Genomic DNA, 25,547 nt, shown 5'->3' on the forward strand with positions numbered 1-25,547 from the left:
GCACTGTTCGTTGGACGAGTGTCACTGCACTGCCCGCCTGCGCCCGCCCCTAAGTCCGCCCCCGCCCCTGCCATAATTTAAGTTTTCCCGCCGCCGCACCGGCCATGCAGAGTCACTCTATCTGGAGTGGACTAGGAGATGCTGCCGCTAAATGGATGCCTGGTGGAGTGGACAGAGCAGTCACAGACTGACAGCCGAGGCAGAGGACTGGTAAGTGCTGGGGCTCCGAGCCTCCGACAGCTAGCAGGAGCAGACTGGAGTAGAGAGATGAGTCAGGGGGCAGAGGACATCAGTGTCCTGCTCCTGTGCCCCCTTCACCTCTCCACAGGCAGAGTCACAGCTTCACTCTGCACTAGTAATGTCACTGATGTTTGTGGCTGTGGAGAGGTGAAGGGGACTTAGGAGGAGGACACTCATGTGGAGAGCTCTGACCATCTCCTGTACCATGTACACAGTCCCTGACCACCCCTCTGTACCATGTCTGCAGTCCCTGACCCCCCCTCTGTACCATGTCCGCAGTCCCTGACCCCCCCTCTGTACCATGTCCGCAGTCCCTGACCCCCCCTCTGTACCATGTCCGCAGTCCCTGACCCCCCCTCTGTACCATGTCCGCAGTCCCTGACCCCCCCTCTGTACCATGTCCGCAGTCCCTGACCCCCCCTCTGTACCATGTCCGCAGTCCCTGACCCCCCCTCTGTACCATGTCCGCAGTCCCTGACCCCCCCTCTGTACCATGTCCGCAGTCCCTGACCCCCCCTCTGTACCATGTCCGCAGTCCCTGACCCCCCCTCTGTACCATGTCCGCAGTCCCTGACCCCCCCTCTGTACCATGTCCGCAGTCCCTGACCCCCCCTCTGTACCATGTCCGCAGTCCCTGACCCCCCCTCTGTACCATGTCCGCAGTCCCTGACCACCCACTGTACCATGTCCGCAGTCCCTGACCACCCACTGTACCATGTCCGCAGTCCCTGACCACCCACTGTACCATGTCCGCAGTCCCTGACCACCCACTGTACCATGTCCGCAGTCCCTGACCACCCACTGTACCATGTCCGCTGTCCCTGACCACCCACTGTACCATGTCCGCAGTCCCTGACCACCCTCTGTACCATGTCCGCAGTCCCTGACCACCCACTGTACCATGTCCGCTGTCCCTGACCACCCACTGTACCATGTCCGCTGTCCCTGACCACCCACTGTACCATGTCCGCAGTCCCTGACCACCCTCTGTACCATGTCCGCAGTCCCTGACCACCCACTGTACCATGTCCGCAGTCCCTGACCCCCCTCTGTACCATGTCCGCAGTCCCTGACCACCCACTGTACCATGTCCGCTGTCCCTGACCCCCCCTCTTTACCATGTCCGCAGTCCCTGACCCCCCCTCTGTACCATGTCCGCAGTCCCTGACCCCCCCTCTGTACCATGTCCGCAGTCCCTGACCACCCCTCTGTACCATGTCCGCAGTCCCTGACCACCCCTCTGTACCATGTCCGCAGTCCCTGACCACCCCCTTTACCATGTCCTCAGTCTCTGACCACCTCCTGTACCATGTCCGCAGTCTCTGACCACCTCCTGTACCATGTCCGCAGTCTCTGACCACCTCCTGTACCATGTCCGCAGTCTCTGACCACCTCCTGTACCATGTCCGCAGTCTCTGACCACCTCCTGTACCATGTCCGCAGTCTCTGACCACCTCCTGTACCATGTCCGCAGTCTCTGACCACCTCCTGTACCATGTCCGCAGTCTCTGACCACCTCCTGTACCATGTCCGCAGTCTCTGACCACCTCCTGTACCATGTCCGCAGTCTCTGACCACCTCCTGTACCATGTCCGCAGTCTTTGACCATCTCTTGTCTTTTATCATGTCTGCAGGGGAGTCTGGACTCTGGAGAGGAGTCAAGAGTGAGAGCGCTGCCAGGATGGGGGGTCACAGGAGAAGTCAGATGTGCGGGGCCTGCGGAGTGGAGACAGGGGCCATCTGACTGAGCCCTGCACAGTGCACCTGAGAGGAGGTCAGTGACAGAGCCGCCAGACCAGTCTGATGGGGGGGGGGGTCACTGATGTAAGGGGGCACTGATATAAAGATCCCTCTATATTAGTAACCCCCCCATATCTTAATGTATTCACTCCACTGTGTAAGGTGGTCTCTGGTCACAAGATTGCCCCCCACATCAGAGTTCCTGGCGTTCCCCTTTACATCAGAGTCTGCAGGATTCTCCCCTTACAGTGCGAAGAGGGAACTCTGCGGACCCTGATTTAAAAGGGAACTCTGATGTAAAGGAGAATGCAGTGGACTCTGATATATGGGGGAACGCTGTGCTGGCTGGGTTATATTAACCTGATCTTCATGTTAATGGAGAAATATGGTTTTTGACTTTTGTTTAACCTAAACACGTTGCTAATAGCTCTATCTACATGTTTATAGTTTAAGTATTGATATTTGCACGGTTTAGCACTGAAAACAGCCTGTATATGTACATTTTTGCACTGCCAGTAAAAAATTGGTGCCGTCCGTAAATTTTGGACGTTCTGCCAGTAAATTTCCCTCTCGGGGGTTGGCAACACTGACTGATACCTTGCTAACACTCCACCCCTGTCATCCTTATCTTCATCTTCATCACACCTGGCAACCCACTAATACCTTGCCAACACTCCACCCCCTGTCATCCTCATCACACCTGGCAACCCATTGCAACCTTGCCAACACCCCACCCCCTGCCATCCTCATCTTCTTCACACCTGGCAACCCACTGATACCTTGCTAGCACTCCACCCCTGTCATCCTCATCCTCATCTTCATCACACCTGGCAACCCATTGATACCTCGCTAACACTCCACCCCCTGTCATCCTCATCACACCTGGCAACCCATTGATACCTTGCTAACACCCCACCCCCTGCCATCCTCATCTTCATCACACCTGGCAACCCATTGATACCTTGCTAACACTCGACCCTTGTCATCCTCATCCTCATCACACCTGGCAACCCACTGATACCTTGCTAACACTCCACCCCCTGTCATCCTCATCACACCTGGCAACCCATTGCAACCTTGCTAACACCCCACCCCCCGCCATCCTCATCACACCTGGCAACCCACTGATACCTTACCAACAATCCATCCCCTGCCACCCTCATCCTCATCTTCATCACACCTGGCAACCCACTGCAACCTTGCTAACACCCCACCCCATGCCATCCTCATCTTCATCACACTTGGCAACCCACTGATACCTTACTAACACCCCACCCCCCTGTCATCCTCGTCACACCTAGCACCCCACTGCAACCTTGCTAACACCCCACACCCTGTCATCCTCATCTTCATCACACCTGGTAACCCACTAAAACCTTACTAACACCCCACCCCGTGTCATCCTCATCACACCTGGCAACCCACTGATACCTTACTAACACCCCACCCCCTGTCATCCTCATCTTCATCACACCTGGCAACCCACTGATACTGTACTAACACCCCACCCCCTGTTATCCTCAAATTGTCCAAATTGGGCCCAATTAGTAATTTTCCCTCCTCAGTGTCAAGTGACTCGTTAGTGTTACAAGGTCTCAGGTGTAAATAGGGAGCAGGTATGTTAAATTTGGTGTAATCGCTTTCACTCTCTCATACTGGTCACTGGAAGTTAAACATGGCACCTCATGGCAAAGAACTCTGAGGATCTGAAAAACAGAATTGTTGCACTACATAAAGATGGCCTAGGCTATAAGAAGATTGCCAAGACCCTGAAACTGGGCTGCAGCACGGTGGCCAAGACCATACAGCGGTTTAACAGGACAGGTTCCACTATTTTGGCTCTGAGGAAGAGGGTTCGTCCTCAAAGCGCGTCAGAATAAGCAGATTAGTGCAGACATTAGCACGTTATTCACCCGTGGAGTGCCTTGGCTACCTTGGAGATCTTTTGTCCAACCGTGTTTACATGTGTGCTATCTACAATTGTTTGTGAATATAATGTATGTCATTTTGGAATTTAATAAACCTTTTTAGTGCTAATGCACAAGGTCGGTGCGTCCCTCTCTTGTTGTTTTTTTCAGGTTCCACTCTGAACAGGCTTCGCCATGGTCGACCAAACAAGTTGAGTGCACATGCTCAGTGTCATATCCAGAGGTTGTCTTTGGGAAATAGACGTATGAGTGCTGCCAGCATTGCTGCAGAGGTTTAAGGGGTGGGGGGTCAGCCTGTCAGTGCTCAGACCATACGCCGCACACTGCATCAAATTGGTCTGAATGGCTGTCGTCCCAGAAGGAAGCCTCTTCTAAAGATGACGCACAAAAAAGCCCGCAAACAGTTTGCTGAAGACAAGCAGACTAAGGACAGGGATTACTGGAACCATGTCCGGTGGTCTGATGAGACCAAAATAAACTTATTTGGTTCAGATTGTGTCACGCGTGTGTAGCGGCAACCAGGTGAGGAGTACAAAGACAAGTGTGTCTTGCCTACAGTCAAGCATGGTGGTGGGAGTGTCATGGTCTGGGGCTGCATGAGTGCTGCCGGCACTGGGGAGCTACAGTTCATTGAGGGAACCATGAATGTCAACATGTACTGTGACATACTTAAGCAGAGCATAATCCCCTCCCTTTGGAGACTGGGCTGCAGGGCAGTATTCCAACATGATAACGACCCCAAACAAACCTCCAAGATGACCACTGCCTAGGTAAAGAAGCTGAGGGTAAAGGTGATGGACTGGCCAAGCATGCCTCCAACCCTAAACCCTATTGAGCATCTGTAGGGCATCCTCAAACGGAAGGTGGAGGAGCGTAAAGTCTCTAAAATCCACCAGCTCCTTGATGTCATCATGGAGGAGTGGAAGAGGACTCCAGTGGCAACCTGTGAAGCTCTGGTGAACTCCATGCCCAAGAGGGTTAAAGCAGTGCTGAAAAATAATGGTGATCACACAAAATAATGACAATTTGGGCCCAATTTGGACAATATCATTTTTGTTGCCAGCAGTTTAGACATTAATGGCTGTGTTGAGTTATTTTGAGGGGACAACAAACTCACACTGTTATACAAGCTGTACACTCACTACTTTACATTGTAGCAAAGTGTCATTTCTTCAGTGTTGTCACATGAAAAGATATAATAAAATATTTACAAAAATGTGAGGGGTGTACTCACTTTTGTGAGATACTGTACATATATATATATATATACAGTATATATATATATATATGTATATATATATATATATAAAACATGATTACATTCCCCAAACCAGCCCTACAAACACTCTTACAATCACTCCCCCCCATTTAACTTAATTGTTGGGGGGGGGGGGGGGGATTGTGTCATGGCTTCAATTGACCTCAGCCTCTTTCAGCCACTTCCTGTGTTCATGTTCAAACAGGTCTCAAAGGCAAGGCGATTAGGGCTTTTTCACATACACTATATTACCAAAAGTATTGGGACGCCTGCCTTTATACCAGTGTTAATTTTGGCAGCAAATTTCAATTTAGTTTTAGTCTTAGGCTTAGGACTAAAATGGCATTTTAGTTTTAGTCCCATTTTAGTCTTCTGCAAGTGTTTTAGTTTTAGTCGTATTTAGTCGACTATAACTCCAGTATATTTTAGTTGACTAAAACGCCCTACATTTTAGTCAACTAAAACTAATTTTAGTCATATATAATCAAATGGGTGTAGTTCAATTGTAATTTGTAATGCATTATTTAAGCATTTCTCTACAATTTCCAAACTCATTATATACTACTGCTGGTCCTGGAGTGAAAAATCTAATATGTTATTATTTATGGTGGTATTAAGCTTTGAGCATGCACCAGTGTTAATTTTTGGCAGCAAATTTCGATTTAGTTTTATTTATAGTCTTTTGACTAAAATGCCATTTTAGTTTTAGTCGTATTTTAGTCTTAAGACTAAAATGCCATTTTAGTTTTAGTCGTATTTTAGTCATCTGAATTGTGTTAGTCGACTAAAACATTTTAGTCGGTTTTAGTCGACGAAATTAACACTGCCTTTATACACACATGAACTTTAATGGCATCCCAGTCTTTGTCCGTAGGGTTCAATATTATGTTGGCCCACACTTTGCAGCTTTAACAGCTTTAACTCTTCTGGGAAGGCTGTCCACATAATTTAGGAGTGTGTCTATAGGGTTTTTTAACCATTCTTCCAGAAGCACATATGTGAGGTCAGGCAATGATGTTGGACGAGAAGGCCTGGCTCGCAGTCTCTGCTCTAATTCATTCTAAAAGTGTTTTATCGGGTTGAGGTCAGGACTCTGTGCATCAAGTTTCCTCCACCCCAAATTCGCTCATCCACGTCTTTTTTTGGACCTTGCTTTGTGCACTGGTGTGCAGTCATGTTGGAACGGGAAGGGGCCAACGCCAAACTGTTTCCACAAAGATGGGAGCATGAAATTGTCCAAAATGTATTAGTATACTGATGCCTTAAGAGTTCCCTTCACTGGTACTATGGGTCCAAGCCCAACCCCTGAAAAACCACCCCACACCATAATCCCCCCTCCACCAAATGATTTGGACCAGTGTAGAAAGTAAGGTTCGTGAGCGAGTTTGGGATGGAGGAACTTGATTGGCTTGAGTCCTGACCTCAACCCGATAGAACACCTTTGGGATGAATTAGATCTCAGACTGCGAGCCAGGTCTTTTTGTCCAACATCAGTGCCTGACCTCACCAATGCACTTCGGGAAGAATGGTCAAACATTCCCATAGACACTCCTAAACCTTGTGGACAGCCTTCCCAGAAGAGTTGAAGCTGTTATAGCTGGTAAGGGGGGCCAACTCAATATTGAACCCTACAGACTAAGACTGGGATGCCACTAAAGTTCATGTGCGTGTAAAGGCAGGCGTCCCAATACTTTTGGTAATATAGGGGTTTATTTACTAAAGCTAGAGAGGGCAAAATTAGTCATAATTCTGCAGAAAAACCAATCAGCCTCTAACCTCAGCTTGTTTAATTAAGCTTTAGCAATAAAACCTGGAAGATAATTGGTTCCTCTGCAGAATTGTGACTAGTTTTGCCCTCTCTAGCTTTAGTTAAAAAAAAAACTATATTGTATGTGGCAGCCCTTGCCGTCTCTCTGAATAGCAATATGCTTTGGATCGCTTTTAGAAGGCGTTAGCAATATACCACCTCCTCACTGCCTGATTTCACCCGGTTAATGCTGCACCACAGTGTCGCAATCGTGTACATCGCATGAAGCGGCCCTATAGCCTTGTATGGGTGACATTTGGGCCTAGTTTATACCATTGTAGGGTTCTCATGTGTGCAGGGTTTTTCTCTCATACACAAGGCCTATTAGGGAAGTCAGGACCTCGCTATCTTTGATCACCTGCATGTGCGCAGATGTGCTAAAGAGCTCTGAGTTGGACAGCCAGTATATTTCCATTATCTTGGGAATTCCATGAGGCCATTTTTGACACACCCTGTTTGGTTGCTAGGTTAGCTACTTGCCGCCCACCCACCGTCAAATGACGACGAATTGGTGCGTCTCTCGTTCTGGGACGTGGTCATATGACGGCGCACCAGAACAGTCTCTCTCGCGCGCCCGCTGGGGCGCACAGTTCGGCAATCGTGTTGCTTGCATACGGCGCGACCCCGATCTTGGTAAAGAGCCACTGACATGGCTCTTTACCCATGTGATCTGCTGTGTCCAATCACAGCCAGTCACATGTAAATGAGGAAGTGCCGTTTATCGGCTCTATTCGCCTCACACTGTCAGAATATGTGGCGAGGAGAGCCAATCAGCGGCTCCTCCATAAAGGGAAGCATAGGAAAGGTAATCAGGGCACTGATCATCAGTGTCCTGATTACTATAAAGTAAAAAAACTGTTCCCATAAGTTCCCCCAAGCAATGCCCATCAGTGCCCACCATCAGTGCCCACAGTGCCCACCATCAGTGCCATTAGTGTTGCCAGTCAGTGCCTGCTCATCTGTGCTGCCCATCAGTGCCCATCAGTCCCGCCCCTCAGTGCTCATCAATGCCGCCCGTCAGTGCCCATCAGTGCCGCCTGTCAGTGCCCATCAGTGCCGCCCGTCAGTGCTGCCTATCAGTGCTCATTAGTGCCGCCTATCAGTGCTTATCAGTGCCACCTATCAGTGCTCATCAGTGCCGCCTATCAGTGCCACCTATCAGTGCCCATCAGTGCGGCATATTCTTTTTTTTTGTAAGAAATTAAAAACCCAGCAGCGATTAAATAGCACCAAAAAAAGTCTCTTTTTGTGTAAAAAAAATTACAAAAATTTCATATAGTTACAGTGTAGCATGACCGCGCGATTGTCATTCAAAATGTGAGAGCGCTGAAAGCTGAAAATTAGCCTGGACAGGAAGGGGGTGAAAGTGCCCAGTATTGAAGTGGTTAAAGCCTATATCGCCAGCACATCGCAGATCATCCATTAGCGTCCAAAAACGGTCATTAAAGCGATTGCATCACAGCAAAGGGTTGCAACATTTGGGGGTCACACCAAACCCTATATCCCATGCCTGATGAAGGGGTCCCACATGGCAAAAACAACGCAACCCTTTTGTTATTAAGTGATCACTTTTAGGCCTCTTTCATACGGACGTTCCGTATGTCCGTAGATCACCCCATCTGTTTGCGGGTGATTTACGGACACAATGAATGTCTATGGGATTGCGGATGTCAGCGGATGACCATCCGCTGACATCCGATTTTCGTCCTTTCAGTTCTGTTCCGTTTTTTGGAACGGAACAGAACCCTATTTTTGTTCCGTTTAAAAAACGGAAAGGAAGGAAAATCGGATGTCAGCGGTGTCATCCGCTGACATCCGCAATGCCCATAGACTTACATTATGTCCGTATATCATCCGCAAATGGATGGGATGATATGCGGACCTACGGAGCGGATGAAACAAGTGTCATCCGCTCCGTGTAAAAAAAAAAAAAAAGCACCGGAGCGGAAAAAAAAAAAACTGAACGGCTGTGTGAAAGAGCCCTAACACTTTTTGTATACTCAATTTTATGAGCCTCGGTGTGCTGGCGATATAGGCTTTAACCTAGCAACCAAACCAGGTGTGTCAAAAATGGCCGCATGGAGTTGCAGCATGTGGATACTGGTTCCCACCGGCTGTCTATACAGCACCCAGGTGTGGGTAGCCACCTCCAGGAATGTGTACGATGGGAATATTTTACAGGATTTCCTTTGGTTGCTAGGACACTGGCAGCTAGGCCACAGCATCAAGACTTGGAAGGATGCCTAGGTGGCTGGGTCACATTGCATCATTGGTTGTTAGGGTGAAGACGGTGTCATTGCCCTAGTAACCAGCTCAGTAACACTGCCTTGTGTATATAGGACGCATCAAGTGCCGTCAGATTTTGCCCCTGTGTGATGTGCTAATCTCAGTAGGCAACAACGCAGACTGGAAGTGCAAGTGCAACGCACGCAATTGCGGGCTTCATGGGGTTAAACGAGGCAGCGAGGAGGCAATACAAAGCCTCCCCCCTCAAATGCTCTAAGGCTCCATTCATGCTGCCTCGTTAAATTTTTTGGCGCTTTTTCAAGCGTTTGAGCATCACGCATAGGGTAGCCTATTTGTTTGAATGGACTGCCCTACATGCACGATTTCAACTTGCATTTTAGTTGTATGTTTTGTTGCGTGCATTTGAGGTGCCATTGACAATTAATTGCACCGCAAGTGGATGCGTGTGTTCCCGGGATGCACAAATGTGAATGCAGCCTTAAATCCGAATTTGGCTAGAAAACAAAACAACCCCCCCCCCCCCCCCCCACACACACACACACACACACACGCACACTGTAATGCAAAGGAGAAAAAAAAAACACCATTTTAAATGCCTTTTATACCTACCCAAACCCTGGGTCACATTATTATTCAGGTCCCAATCCTTTATTATACTTCTCTTTACTCTCACTGAGGTCCTTCTTTAGGTGTCCACATCACTGCCTGCGTGATGTGGACACATCCTATTGGTGGACCAGCAGTGGATCCTCTCAGGATCCAGAAGAGGAGTGATCTCGAGGGGACAGGACAGTGAGGGATAACCTGAATATCTGGATCTGCAGTCCCTGCAGCAGGAAACAATGGTAACAAGGGACCCTTACATGACTGGTTAGAGGGGGGTCGGAGTTGAGGAATAGGAAAATATAAATTTTTGCCTGAAGTTGGGCTTTAGGCCCCGTTCATACATGAGCATTTTGTAAACTCGTGCACAAAGCGTGCTTTTTTTGTCTGCGCATTTACAAAACACATGAAAAGCGAGTGTCGCTCTGGCAGTGACCTTCCTTGTTAATGGCACCCAAACTGCAGCAAGCAGACACAAAAACACGCAACAATCTCATGAAAATGTGCACTTAAAAAACGCATGTAAGTATATCTGTTCCATACCTTACCGATCTCCATGGAAGGGGAGAATTACTGTAGTAAGCCAGTGCTATTACAGAGGTTCTCTCTGTCTTCCAGATCCTGGGACAAGTGGCTGCACTGTTGCATACAGAACACAAGGGGTCGCTCACTCCGCATGGGTGCCAAATAGAAAACGTCTTGTATTTTTCTCAATTCATTTTAAGGCGTTGATTACGCACAGTGGAGAAGTGGGCTGGTAATGTCACAATCTTCTCGTTATCCAACCAGAGAACACAAATAGAAAAGTTAGACGGTCCAAAATGCCGCACATCACACAAAACCTTGTATAGATAGTAGGAGCAGCTTCAGTCCAGACTCTGTCCAGGCCATGCCTCCAACGCGTTTCGTCATGACTTCATGACTAAGCCCCCTGTGCAGGGCAAATGCATTGGAGCCATGGCCTGAAAGTAGTCTTGGCTGAGGCTGCTCTTACCATCTATACAGAATTTTGTGTGGTGTAAGTCATTTGGGACTATCTCCCTTCCTTGTTTGCATTCATAGAGCGGAGACAAGCTCCTTCCCTGCCTGCACCCTCAGCGGCTGATAGCAGATAAGGACTTAATGGAGCCTTGAGCAGCACCCTTCATCTTTCTATGGGTTCACAATCAGAGAACACCTTGCATTTATTGAGAAAAATACAAGGTATTCTGTTATTGGCACACATGCCGAATGAGCGATCCTTTGTGTTAAGTATGCGGCAGGGCAGCAATTTGGCACGGGACACAGAGAACTGCAGCAGTCACTGTAGTAGCTCTGATTACTATAGTGATTTTCTACTTCCATTGTGGTCCCACAGGTATGGAACATGTATACTTACGTTCAGGGCTTTTTTTCTCAGAGAATAGGTGCAGGAACTCCACCTTTTAAGTTACTTTGTGTCTCCGCCCCCCTACCCACCTCCGAGCACTAACCCTTGGTTCCACCCCTTCCAACCTACAAGCACTGACCCTTGGTTCCACTCCCTACCCAGCTTCCAGTACAGCCACTTTTAGAGAATATAGAGCCAAGTATAATTCTGTATTGGAATGTATAGAATTAGGTAATGATAACAAGAAAAGCAATAAAATAGATCCAGCAGCAATAGACGCCCCCCCCCCAGCATCAGCAGCAATAGACCCCCTAGAAGCAGCAAAAGATCTCCCAGCATCCAGCATCAATAGACTCTCTAGCAGCCAGCAACAGTAGACCCCTCCCTAAACAGTAGATTCCTTTTAGCAATAATTAACCCTCAGTATCAAAAGATCCTCCACCAGCAACAATAGATTGCCAGGCAAAAATAGATCCCCTCCAGCAACAATAGATCTCCCAGCAGCCAACATCAGGAGTTCCTCCAGCACCCATTGGAGGTGCCGGAACTGCGTTCCCCTGTGTTCCCGCTGAAAAAAAGCCCTGCTTACGTTGGTCCAAGATGGAGCAATTTAAAAATTGCCATACATGGATTTCAGCTTTAAAGCCCAACTCTTGACCTAAACTGAAGTTTTCCTATCCTTCCCTCCAACTCCTCCTTTAACCTATCATGTAAGGGATTTCTTTTTCACTTACCTGGTAAAGCAAAGTATATATTGACCTAAGTCAACCATCCAGGTTCCTCACTGCCGCTGATCCAGATGTGCAGATTATCCCTTACTGTCCTTGGGATGACATCACTTGGAATGATGTCTCTTGGGATGACATCACTCCTCTTCTGGATCCTAAGAGTACCCTGCCAACAGATGACAGCCAATAGGAAATGTCCACATCACCCAGGCAGTAACATGGACACATGTAGAAGGACCCTGCTGGAAGAGAAGAAGCGAAGAGTAGAGGATTACAACCTAAAAGTCATGTGACCGTGGATTTGGGTTTGTTGAAGGGGGGATTTAAAAAGTAAGAGGAGCCAGGGATGGGAGGGAATATATTATTCTACTTCCGCCATCCAGGTCCCTTGCCATCACCATTTCCTGCTTCTGGGACCACAGATATAGGTTATTCCCCACTGCCCTGTCCTCTTACGATGACATCAGTCCTCTTTTGGATCCCCAGAAGACCCTGGATAAGACCCCGCTACTGGACAGCCAATGTCAACCGCATGCAGGCATTGATGTAGAGGATCTGGGCCTTAAAGTCTTGTGACCGTAGGTTTGGGTAGGTAGAAGGGGAATTTAAAAAGGTTTTTTCTTTTCTTTCACAGGCAGTGATGTGGACACCTAAAAACATGCAAACAAGTGTCATTGCACTCATTTTTTGTAGGTGCTCCTGCCCCAAAAGAAAAGCCTGTGCTTTTTTGGCGACAGAAGTGATAGCACAGTGCTCAGATGTGAAAAGGTCCTGTAGGTTAACATGGAAATCTTAGGCTGCATTTACACTTTAGCATTTGGCGAACACACATAAAATATTTTTTTGCGCATGTTTAAAAAACAAATAGAATAATGCCTGTCTTGCTTGTTTTGCATTCATTCTTCATGGCACCCCAAACGTAGCAAAAAAAATGAATGTTTGTTGCGTGAAATAACGTGTGTCCAACGTGGTGAGAAAAACGCACAAAGTTCCGCACTCAAAAACGACTTTGTCATGCGCATTTGTCCTGCATAGGGCAGCCCGCTGAATTCAATGCGTATGCTGCAAAAGTGCGCAAAAAGCGCGTGTGCGTACAAGCTTTTACAAAATGCAAAATATGAATGCGGCCTTATAATTGAGCATTGTTGCGCTTCTGGAAACGCACAACTGATCATTCAGGGGCAAATGGTGGCTACGCGAGAGCAAGCTTTGATCTAATGTGGCCTGGTGTGCACTCTAATGTGGGACTGGGGCTGCGTAAGACTATCAGCTTGTAGTTCCATATGGGAATGAGTACTCTCTGGTGACAACACTGTGCATTGTTATGGACCGGTGTCACCCAGTTACAGGATGGGGGTTTATAGCCTTGTTCATGCATGTAGAGGGGGGGTTTGGTGGATTTTTTTTTCTAATTGTTTTATTGAAAAACTTTATTTCCTAATTTTGGATGGAGTAGCAGAGGGTTAGGTCCCGTGTTGTATTTCTGTTGGCTGTATGTGTCCCCTCTAGGAAAAAGTTATTACATTTCCTATACTGAAGTCACCAAAACAGAAATAGAGGAAAATGTTCCTGAAAAAGAAAGGTGACAAAAGAGATATTTCACTTCCTGTTGTGTCTGTGCGAGAGGAAATTAAGGCAAATCCCCCCAATGGGGTCCCAGACATAAGTAGAACCCTCTCTCTTTCTCTCTCTCTCTATATATATATATATATAGATTGCCAGCATTAATGTTTTAGTCCTGTCAGAGCCTCCCTTTATGTCATAGTCCCCATCGGATCCTCATTTTACGTCGTAGTCCCTGTCAGATCCTTGCTTTACATTATAGTCCCCATCGGATCCTCATTTTATGTCGTAGTCGCTGTCAGATCCTTGCTTTACATTATAGTTTCTGTCGGATCCTCATTTTACGTCGTAGTCCCTGTCGCATCCTCGCTTTATGTCATAGTCCCCGTCAGATCAACGATTTACGTCTCAGTCCCTGTCAGATCCTAGCTTTACATCATAGTCCCCATCAGATCCTTGCTTTACGTCATAGTCCCTGTCAGATCAACGCTTCACTTCACAGTTCCAGTCAGATCCTAGATTTACGTCACAGTCAACGTCAGATCCTTGCTTTATGTCTTAGTCCCTATTGGAGCCTCACTTTACATCAGTGGATCTCTCACTCTTTCTATATATATATATATATATACTGTAGTAGCTCACAAAAGTAAGTACATCCCTCACATTTTTGTAAATATTTTATTATATCTTTTCATGTGACAACACTGAAGAAATGACACTTTGCTACAATGTAAAGTAGTGAGTGTACAGCTTGTATAACAGTGTAAATTTGCTGTCCCCTCGAAATAACTCAACACACAGCCATTAATGTCTAAACCACTGGCAACAAAAGTGAGTACACCCTTTAGTGATAATGTCCAAATTGTGCCCAATTACCATTTTCCCTCCCCGGTGTCAGGTGACTACAAGGTCTCAGGTGTGAATGGGGAGCAGGTGTGTTAACATTTGTGTTATCACTTTCACTCTCTCATACTGGTCACTGGAGGTTCAACATGGCACCTCATGGAAAAGAACTCTCTGAGGATCTGAAAAAAAGAATTGTTGCTCTACATAAAGATGGCCTAGGCTATAAGACGATTGCCAACACCCTGAAACTGAGCTGCAGCACGGTGGCCAAGACCATACAGCAGTTTAACAGGACAGGTTCTACTCAGAACAGGCCTCACCATGGTCTACCAAAGAAGTTGAGTGCAGGTGCTCAGCGTCATATCCAGAGGTTGTCTTTGGGAAATAGAGGTATGAGTGCTGCCAGCATTGCTGCAGAGGTTGGAGGGGTGGGGTTCAGCCTGTCAGTGCTCAGACCATACACCGCACACTGCATCAAATTGGTCTGCATGGCTGTCATCCCAGAAGGAAGCCTCTTCTAAAGATGATGCACAAGAAAGCCTGCAAACCATTTGCTGAAGACAAGCAGACTAAGGACATGGATTACTGGAACCATGTCCTGTGGTCTGATGAGACCAAGATAAACTTATTTGGTTCAGATGTGTCAAGCGTGTGTGGTGACAACCAGGGGAGAAGTACAAAGACAAGTGTGTCTTCCCTACAGTCAAGCATGGTGGTGGGAGTGTCATGGTCTGGGGCTGCATGAGTGCTGCCAGCACTGGGGAGCTACAGTTCATTGAGGGAACCATGAATGCCAACATGTACTGTGACATACTGAAGCAGAGCATGATCCCCTCCCTTCTGAGACTGGGCCGCAGGGCAGTATTCCAACATGATAATGACCACAAACACCTCCAAGATTACCACTGCCTTGCTGAAGAAGCTGAGGGTAAAGGTGATGGACTGGCCAAGCATGTCTCCAGACTTAAAGACTATTGAGCATCTATGGGGCATCCTCGGTGCCGGGCAGTGAGCACAGGGCCCACTAGAGGATGTCGGGCCCTCAGGCCACCCTCATGAAGTCTATTTGATTGTTTGGTCAGAGACATTCATACCAGTGGTCTGCTGGAGGTCATTTTGTAGGGCTCTGGCAGAGCTCATCCTGTTCCTCCTTGCACAAAGGAGCAGATACCGGTCCTGCTGATGGGTTAAGGACCTTCTACAGCCCTGTCCAGCTCTCCTAGAGTAACTGTCTGTGTCCTGGAATCTCCTCCATTCTCTTTAGACTGTGCAGGGAGACAGCAAACCTTCTGGCACTGGCATGTATTGATGTGCCATCCTGGAGGAGTTGGACTGCCTGTGTAACCTCTATAGGGTCCAGGTATGGCCTCATGCTACCAGTAGTGACACTGATCCTAGCCAAATGCAAAACTAGTGAAAAACAGTCAGGAAAAATGAGTATGGAAAAAAAAAATAGTGGTTCTCCACATGTAAACCATTCCTGTTTTGGGGGGGTCGTCTCATTGTTGCCCATCTAGTGCACCTGTTGTTAATTTGATTAACAATAAAGCAGATGAAACTGATTACCAACCCCCTCTGCTACTTAACTGACCACATCAATATCCCAGGAAGTTAACTGACTTGATGCTATAATCTAATTAAAAAGTGTTCCTTTAATTTTTTTGAGCAGTATATAGAAGAAGCCAGCATTGACCTTCTGAAAATGCTAGTTACCTGGCTGCCTCTGGCTTCAATATTTTCTCAACCACTGCCTTGCAGGAGGAATGCATTTTTTAAAAACTAAAGCTCAAGAAGTCTAAAAGCATTACAGCTTCAGCCATGCAACTAGCATTTTCAGATCAACAGTAGTCACACTTTTTCAGTGCATGTTCCTTTAAATGACTGCAACAATCGGAGCCTCCCCGGTAAAATCTGATTGGTCGCTCTGGATACCTGCTGCCTGATCCGCCCACTGCAGATTGCAAATAGCCCCAGCCTTACCCCCCAGCTACGACGTCACCTTCCAGGAAGCGGAAGTATTCGAGGCTCCCGCGAGAAGTGGCGGGAATGTCATCGCGAGCCCGGCCAGAGAAGTCTCGCGAGATCCGGGCGCTGCTGAGAGTATTGGAGTGAGTTCAGCCCGTGCTCTGCTCTCCTCCGGTACCGGCCTCACCGCGGAGGGAGGCGGACTCCCCCGGACAATGGCCTCCGCTCTGGAACAGTTCGTTACCAGCGTCCGCCAGCTCTCCTCCCAAGGTGAGAGATAGGAGAGGAGGGCGGGGGCCGGCTAGGCCTACCTCCATATATACTGTGCCTCATACCTCCATATATACTGTGCCTCATACCTCTCTATACACTGACTGTATACTGTGCCCCATACCTCGCTATACACTGACTGTATACTGTGCCTCATACTATTCCCCTATATACACTGACTGTATACTGTGCCTCATACCTCTCTATACACTGATTGTATACTGTGCCACATACCTCCATATATATACTGTGCCCCATACCTCCATATATACTGTGCCTCATACCTCCATATATACTGACTGTATACTGTGCCCCATACCTCTCTATACACTGACTGTATACTGTGCCTCATACCTCCATATATATACTGACTGTATACTGTGCCCCATACTATTCCTCTATATACACTGACTGTATACTGTGCCCCATACCTCTCTATACACTGACTGTATACTGTGCCTCATACCTCCATATATACTGTGCCTCATACCTCCATATATACTGTGCCTCATACCTCTCTATACACTGACTGTATACTGTGCCTCGTACCTCTCTATACACTGACTGTATACTGTGCCCCATACCTCTCTATACACTGACTGTATACTGTGCCCCATACCTCTGTATACTGTGCCTCATACCTCTCTATACACTGACTGTATACTGTGCCTCATACCTCCATATATACTGTGCCTCATACCTCCATATATACTGTGCCTCATACCTCTCTATACACTGACTGTATACTGTGCCTCGTACCTCTCTATACACTGACTGTATACTGTGCCCCATACCTCTCTATACACTGACTGTATACTGTGCCCCATACCTCTGTATACTGTGCCTCATACCTCTCTATACACTGACTGTATACTGTGCCTCATACCTCCATATATACTGTGCTCCATACTACTCCTCTATATACACTGTATACTGTGCCCCATACCTCCATATATACTGTGCCTCATACCTCCATATATACTGACTGTATACTGTGCCTCATACCTCCATATATACTGTGCCTCATACCTCCATATATACTGACTGTATACTGTGCCTCATACCTCCATATACACTGACTGTATACTGTGCCCCATACCTCCATATATACTGTGCCTCATACCTCCATATATACTGACTGTATACTGTGCCCCATACCTCCATGTATACTGTGCCCCATACCTCCATGTATACTGTGCCCCATACCTCCATGTACACTGTGCCCCATACCTCCATATACACTGACTGTATACTGTGCCCCATACCTCCATATATACTGTGCCTCATACCTCCATATATACTGTGCCTCATACCTCCATATATACTGACTGTATACTGTGCCCCATACCTCCATGTATACTGTGCCCCATACCTCCATGTATACTGTGCCCCATACCTCCATGTATACTGTGCCCCATACCTCCATGTACACTGACTGTATACTGTGCCCCATACCTCCATATATACTGTGCCCCATACCTCTGTATACTGTGCCCCATACTATTCCTCTGTATACTGTGCCACATACCTCTCTATACACTGACTGTATACTGTGCCCCATACCTCCATGTATACTGTGCCCCGTACCTCCATGTACACTGACTGTATACTGTGCCCCATACCTCCATGTACACTGACTGTATACTGTGCCCCATACCTCCATGTATACTGTGCCCCATACCTCCATATATACTGACTGTATACTGTGCCCCATACCTCCATATATACTGACTGTATACTGTGCCCCATACCTCCATATATACTGTGCCCCATACCTCCATATACACTGTGCCCCATACCTCCATATACACTGTGCCCCATACCTCCATATACACTGTGCCCCATACCTCCATATACACTGACTGTATACTGTGCCCCATACCTCTATATACACCGACTGTATACTGTGCCCCATACTATTCCTCTGTATACTGTGCCACATACCTCTCTATACACTGACTGTACACTGTGCCCCATACCTCCGTATACACTGTGCCCCATACCTCCGTATACACTGTGCCCCATACCTCCGTATACACTGTGCCCCATACCTCCATATACACTGTGCCCCATGCTCTTCCTCAACACTCTGCCTCCTTCCCTGAGTGTCTGTGAGGAGTAATGTAGGAATTAGTAGTAGGCGGATCAGGATTGTTCCCCCCCCCCATGAGTGTCTGTGAGTAGAAATGTAGGAATTGGTAGTAGGTGGATGAGGATTGTTTTTTGCCCCCCCCCCCCCATACATAGTGGTGATATCTGATTTCTGTATCACTTCATGAATTGGGATTTTATAAAGCACATGATGATATTTCACATGCAGAGACTTTTCCACTCCTTTGGTGAAATATCAGGCATCTTAACGGAGCTCTGATGTCTCAATTTTGTTACAGGGATTGAGAACATTTCCAAATCCTTTCCTCTGCTTCCTCAACTGCACTGCAGAATAATTGATCAGGAGGCTCTGTACAGAACCTCCTCTTTCATTCATAAACTGAAGCCTAGTAAATAGTATTTATTATGCTTCAGTTATGAATAAACAGTGAGTGGTACTGATCACTCCATATGTTCATTAAAAAAAAAGGGGGATTCAGACTGTGTGATGCCGCGGTGCATGGACTGACATCTGTGATTTCAGCACAGCGTGGACTTGGGTCCGCTCTCTGGGGAGAACCGGTCACAGGAGTGCAGAACGGACTGCACTGTGTGGATCCATAGACGTATAGCCAAAGCTCCGCTGTACATCTCCTTTTAACGTTGTAGTGAAAGCAGAAGCTATGTGCAGTTGCTCATATTACACACCATGGTTTGATTTATTGAATATAATGCAATCTATAAACGCACTGAAGATCTCTCTATTTCAGGGCAAATGACTCAGCTGTGTGAGCTCATCAACAAAAGCGGGGAGCTTCTAGCGAAAAACCTCTCACACCTGGACACAGTGCTGGGGGCCCTCGATGTGCAGGAACATTCTCTGGGGGTCCTCGCTGTCTTGTAAGTATTTTCCTTCTCTGCCGAAATAGAACATCGTCCTTATTTTACATAAAGCGTGCCAAGACTGCTTACAATGTGTAAGGCCCTATTCACACCTTAGCGCAGGCATGTCCAACCTGCGGCCCGAGGGCCGCATGTGGCCCAGGACCTCAGGCAATGCGGCCCACTGCCTCTTGACAATTATTTTTTTTTTTTTTTGCTGGGGAGGAAAGAAGTCAGGTCGGGGGCAGCTTCCAATTAATAGGCAGAGACTGCCTCAGAGGGGGGGAGGGGAGCATGTGCAGTGTTTCTGACTCCTACCACCATGACCACTTCAAGTCACTGAAGTGGTCATGGTGGTTAGAGTGTTCCTTTTATTATCGCTCAGAAGAAGTAAACCTCTGTGTACGGATTCCATTTCATTTGATCGTCCTTTGTGTTAAGTTAGTGCGGGGGGCGCGGCAGCATTTTATTACTTATATACCTTAACTATAGTATATATTTTATATGCGGCCCGAGAAAAGTTCTCTACACTTAATGTGGCCCAGGGAAGCCAGAAGGTTGGACACCCATGCCTTAGCGTTTTGTAGCTTGAGTGCCGGTTCACATTTGTGCGATTGCGGTGATCGCATGTAATTCAGAGCGCACTGCTCCTAAATGACATGCGATCTCATGTGCGGCGCGAATTTCAGCCATACACTTTGTATGGCTGAATTTGCACCTCATCTGCAGTAAACACGCATATGAGGCTTCTTTTTATCCGCAACAGAATGGGATTGCATAGTGTTCACACTAGTGCGATCCGATTCTGTGCGAACTTGCAGATCGCACATATTCGCAGCGTTCCCGCATCGCACAAATGTGAACCGGGACTGAAGCTCCAAAACTCGGGAGGAGAAAAATAGTCTATGGAGTTCACATCTCCATTACAAGTCTCTTGAAGCGCAAAACAAGTTCTGAAGCTTATTTTGTAGCTGGTATTGGGCAGAATGGTGCATTTTTTGAAGCATTTTTTGTTCTATAGAAATGTTTTTTGTGCATTTTTTTTGTGCATTTTTTTTCTTCTATACAATAATTGCATAAAAATAAATAAAATAAACTTTAACCCCAACGGTTAATCTCAATATTATCCCCTAATCCTTAAACCAGTATTAAACCTTAACAACCTAACAAATAAGTGGGTAAACTCCTAACCTTTAGTCCCCGTTCACACTAAGGCGACCTGTGAGGCGACCTAGTCGCCTCACAGGTCGCCTTCCATAGGGAAGCTGCGGACCCGTTCTAATAGGAGCGACACAAGTCGCTCCGACTTAGAAAAAGGGTCCGGAGTGTCTTTGGGGCGACCCGGAGGCGACCGCCATAGACTTCAATGTTATGACCGAGCAGCGCGCCGCGACCTCTGTGGTCGCCTGGGGAAGTCGGATCGCCCCTGTGTGAACGGGGCCTCAAACCCCTTACAAAATAAGTATACAAAGTATAACATAAGATGAAAAGGCTGAAAAACATAGCAACAAATGGTTAAACAGATATTTTTCTTTATTGGCTAATATAAAAAAATAAAGCTAATGTTCAAAAGCACTTCAAAACGCTGCACACAAATGCTCAAAAACCATGCCTGGAAAAACTCAAAAGGCCACGCTCGGTGTGAATGCGGCCTTAAGGTGCTTGTAAAGGAAAATAATTAGTATTTATACATGCCTCAGTCCCATGTAATTCATGGGGCCCTTAGAATTACATCACACTCCTACCGGCTAGAATCTGAGGAATGTACAGCAGCTAAAATATGAAGATGCGCTCGCATTAGACAAGAATTGCTGCATCTCGTTTTTTCCGGGAACTTTCCCAGGCGGACGGTGACATCCTACCCAGCAATGAAGAAGGTGGGTTTTATTTAACAGGTAGAGTTTTTTAACTGGGTCTGTTGTCCTATTTTACTATAGGTCCAACCTATACCTCAGAAGTACAATAAGATAGATTTATATCCACTGAAACCAAGTGTCAATTTCTTTTTTTTTTTTGCACTAAACTCCAACGCAGATGTGATTTTTGCCACGGCATTAAATGTTTGCGCAGCAAAAAGTTCCATGTTACTCATTACCTTCAGGGCAAGCGTACGCACATTAAGACAGATTTCCCTAAAGCTGCATATGTCTGTAGACCAATCCTCACACGGAGACGCTGTGCTCACTGAGAGTCCTGGGTCCCGTACTGATTAGGGCTTTCTGGTTCCTGATCATTGTGATAGTCGAACAAAGGCTATCATAGCGATCATTTACTGTACAGCTTACCACTGCTTTCTCTCCTTTTTTTTGAATGGAGAAAAAAAATAAAATGACACTTTTCACCTCTAGCAAATGTTTTTTTTGTAAAACAAAGCATTCTTTCCTAAATGCACAAAATATCACTGGATGCTAACCTTATGGGTAAAGTTGACCCAGGGAATATCAGATTGCCTCAATGGGGATCAGGAAGGAATTCTTTCCCTTGCTGGAGCAAATTTGTCAGTGCGCAATTAATCTATTTTTTTTTTTTTTTCTCTGCTGGTTTAAATTAATGGATTAACTAGGTAAACAAGTGTTTGACTCAAAATGAAATAAAAAAAAAAAAAAAGCTAGATCAGGGTTTTAGGTGAGGGTCACAGTGGGTCTATACCCTCCCTCCCCCCCCCCCCCGGTGTCCTGTCCCACTTGCAGCCGAAAAATGATTTGTTCCACAACCATCTATTTATATAAAAATTATTACAGCAATACAAAATACAGTAAAGTGCACTGTAAAAATAAATCAAATTACCCTACACTTCAGGGGCTACAGAGGATAAAAAAAAGGCTGTTCACGATGCTGCCACCTGAAAGTCAGAACCACTTTTCGAGGCAACTTCAGGGAATGCCTGAGTAATCTTCCTGCTATGTCGGATCCAAATCGCATCAATTAAGATGAGGATCCTACTTGGAGGCAACTTCCAATAAAGTCTATGGGCACAAGTCGGATAGAAGTCGCCTTGAAATGGTACAAGAACCTTTTCTAAAATGAGAGCGACTTCAGGAGTGCTAATTAACATCGACTAAAATGGGATTTTACATGTCATACAGTGACCCTACTCGTATTGCAAGACCTCGTTTATCAAGCTAAAATTTATGAAAAATGTTGCTCGTCTTGTAAAATGCTCGCAGACCGGTACTTGCAATCCAAGGTTTTAATGTGTGTGTGTGTGTGTGTGTGTACACTATTCAAAAATATTAAAGGAACGCTTTTTAAGCAGAGTAGCATCAAGTCTATTAAACTCCTCGGATATTGATCTGGTTAGTGGCGTAGCGTTGGGGGTTGTTGGTTTAAGCTGCTTTGGTGTTAAATGAACAGGTGCACTAGATGGGCCAACAATGAGGTAACCTCCAAAACGGAAATGGTTTTACAGGTGGAGGCCACTGACCTTTTTCTTTCCCTACTCCATCTTTTCTGACTGTGTGTGTGGGGGTTTTTTTTTTTTTTTATCTATTTTTTTTTTCTTTTGCATTTGGCTAGGGTCAGTGTCACTGGTAGCACAAGGCGATACCTGGACCCTATAGAGGTTGCACAGGCCAACTCAAGGATGGCACCAATATGTGCCATTGCCAGAAGGTTTGCTGTGTCTCCCAGTACAGTCTCAAGAGCGTGGAGGAGATTCCAGGAGACAGGCAGTTAAGTCTAGGAGAGCTGGACAGGGCTATAGAAGGTCCTTAACCCTTCAGCAGGACCGGTATCTGCTCCTTTGTGCAAGGAGGAACAGGATGAGCACTGCCAGAGCCCTACAAAATGACCTCCAGCAGGCCACTGGTGTGAATGTCTCTGAACAATCAGACTTCATGGGGGTGGCCTGAGGGCCCCGACGTCCTCTAATGGGCCTTGTGCTCACTGCCCGGCACCGTGGAGCGTGATTGGCATTTGCCATTGAACACCAGAATTAGCAGGTCCACCACCGGTACCCTGTGCTCTTCACAGATGAGAGCAGGTTCATGTGACAGATGTGAAAGAGTCTGGAGAAACCATGGAGAATGTTATGCTGCCTGTCCTATCGTTCATCATGACCAGTTTGGTGATGGGTCAGTGATGGTCTGGGGAGGCATATCCATGGAGGGACTCAGACTTCTACAGACAATGGCACCCTGACTGCCATTAGGTATCCGGATGAAATCCTTGGACCAATTGTCAGACCCTACGCTGGTGCAGTGGTTCCTGGGTTCCTCCTGGTGCACGACAATGCCCGGCCTCATGTGGCGAGCGTATGCAGCCAGTGCCTGGAGAATGAAGGAGATGGGACCATTGAATGGCCCCCACGCTTGCCTGACCTATATCCAATAGAACACCTCTGGGAAATTGTTTCGGTCCATCTGACACTGCCAGGTTGCACCTCAGTCTGTTCAGGAGCTCAGTAATGCCCTGGTCCAGATCTGGGAGGAAAAACCCCAGGACACCATCCATCGTCTAAATTGGAGCATGCCCCAACGTGGTCAGGCATGCATACAAGCACATGGGGGGCCATACAAAGTACCATTTTTTTTTTGAGTTGCTGCAATGAAATTTCAGCAAAATTGACTAGCCTGCTGCATCAGTTTTTTCACTTAGATTTTTGGGGGGTCTTTGAATTCAGCCCTCTGTAGGGTGATAATTTTCATTTCTATCAATGTGGCATCCTTTCATGCCGAACACATTACCTAGTCCATACCAGAATAGATATCCAGCATGATTTTTCTCCATTGCGATCCCATGTGCTTTCAAAGTGTTCCTTTATTTTTTTTTGAGGTATGTTTGATCCAGAAGTCCCTTTTTGTGCTCAGATAGCACAATTAAGTTGTTACAATAATATCTCTCAGCATTGGTGTCAGTCCCTACAATAACCCCTAGGACTGGTATCATTAGACACGATAAGCATCTGATGTTTATCATTGGTGTCGGTGACTTCAATAATCTTCAGTTTTTTCTCAAAGCATTTAGTGTCGGTTCACACTACCGTGGCACGACTTCGGGGTCGACCTGTGAAGTCGCGTGCTCCACGACTTTAGCACGGTCTTCGTCTAATGAATGTCAATGCAAGTCGCTCCGATTTCGCCCCGAAGTAGTACAGGAACTATTTTCTAAGTCGGAGCGACTTGAGTCGCTCCTATTAGAACGGTTCCCGTAGCACAGAATGGACAGCGACTTGTCAGGCTGACCAGTCACCTGACAAGTCGCGGTAGTGTGAATGGGCACTAAAGGTGTTTGCTTCCCTGTAAATCAACAAATAGGTAGAATTTCAGCATCAGGATATCTCAGCCTTGGCTTTTATTTGGTAATTTCCCTGGATACCTTTTTGATTTATCCTTCTTCCATGTGATGGAACGAGACCTATTAGAACCTTCTACTCTGCTCTGAGGGTTTTTTAAATCCTTAGTTCCTTCTCATTTACTTGTATAGTCAATACTGTCTCTGTGCTTGTTCTGGAAGTATTGATGTCATTTAATGTAATTTGTGTTGTAACCAGTGTTTCGAGTTCAGGTGATTTCTTCTGTTGGCCAGCTAACCTTATTAAAATACAAGCTTTTGGGATCACTTGGGCCCCGAAACAAAGCCTAATAAAGGGACCAATGCGAGTCCCTAAAGCTTGCATTATTAAAAAGTTAAAGTTGACTGATAACTTTAACTTCAAACTAATAAATGGCAAACCCAATAAAATACTACTGCTTGGTAGGTTTCTGAAAGTCAGCTAAGACTACCATTAAAATGTCGTCTTGTACGCGTTTTTACAATAAAATTTGGCAAAATCAGTGACAATCTGAATTTTTTTTTTTTTTAGGTTTGTCAAGTTTTCCATGCCCAGTATTCCTGATTTTGAGACCCTGTTTTCTCAAGTCCAACTCTTTATCAGCACTTGTAACGGAGAACACATTAGATACGCTACAGACACCTGTATGTATTACTCCTATTAAAGTTGTATTTTTTATATATATATATATATATATATATATATATATTATAAATTGCACTTTTTTTTTTTTTGTTT

The 25,547-nt window shown here is 46.3% G+C and overlaps 1 protein-coding gene across 1 annotated transcript in view; it reads left to right on the forward strand.

The window, feature by feature from the left end:
- The first annotated feature begins 16,381 nt into the window (after window positions 1-16,381).
- COPS3 (COP9 signalosome subunit 3) overlaps window positions 16,382-25,547 on the forward strand; it is a 39,748-nt gene continuing 30,582 nt past the window's right edge. Inside the window, exons 1-3 of the mRNA XM_082259951.1 lie at window positions 16,382-16,564; window positions 19,426-19,555; window positions 25,341-25,453. Coding sequence (XP_082116077.1) covers window positions 16,510-16,564; window positions 19,426-19,555; window positions 25,341-25,453 — 298 coding nt within the window. The 5' untranslated portion in view covers window positions 16,382-16,509. The remainder of the gene's footprint in view (window positions 16,565-19,425; window positions 19,556-25,340; window positions 25,454-25,547) is intronic.

Source organism: Pelophylax lessonae, assembly GCF_965119305.1.
Source record: "Pelophylax lessonae genome assembly, chromosome: 6".
Taxonomy (NCBI): domain Eukaryota; kingdom Metazoa; phylum Chordata; class Amphibia; order Anura; family Ranidae; genus Pelophylax; species Pelophylax lessonae.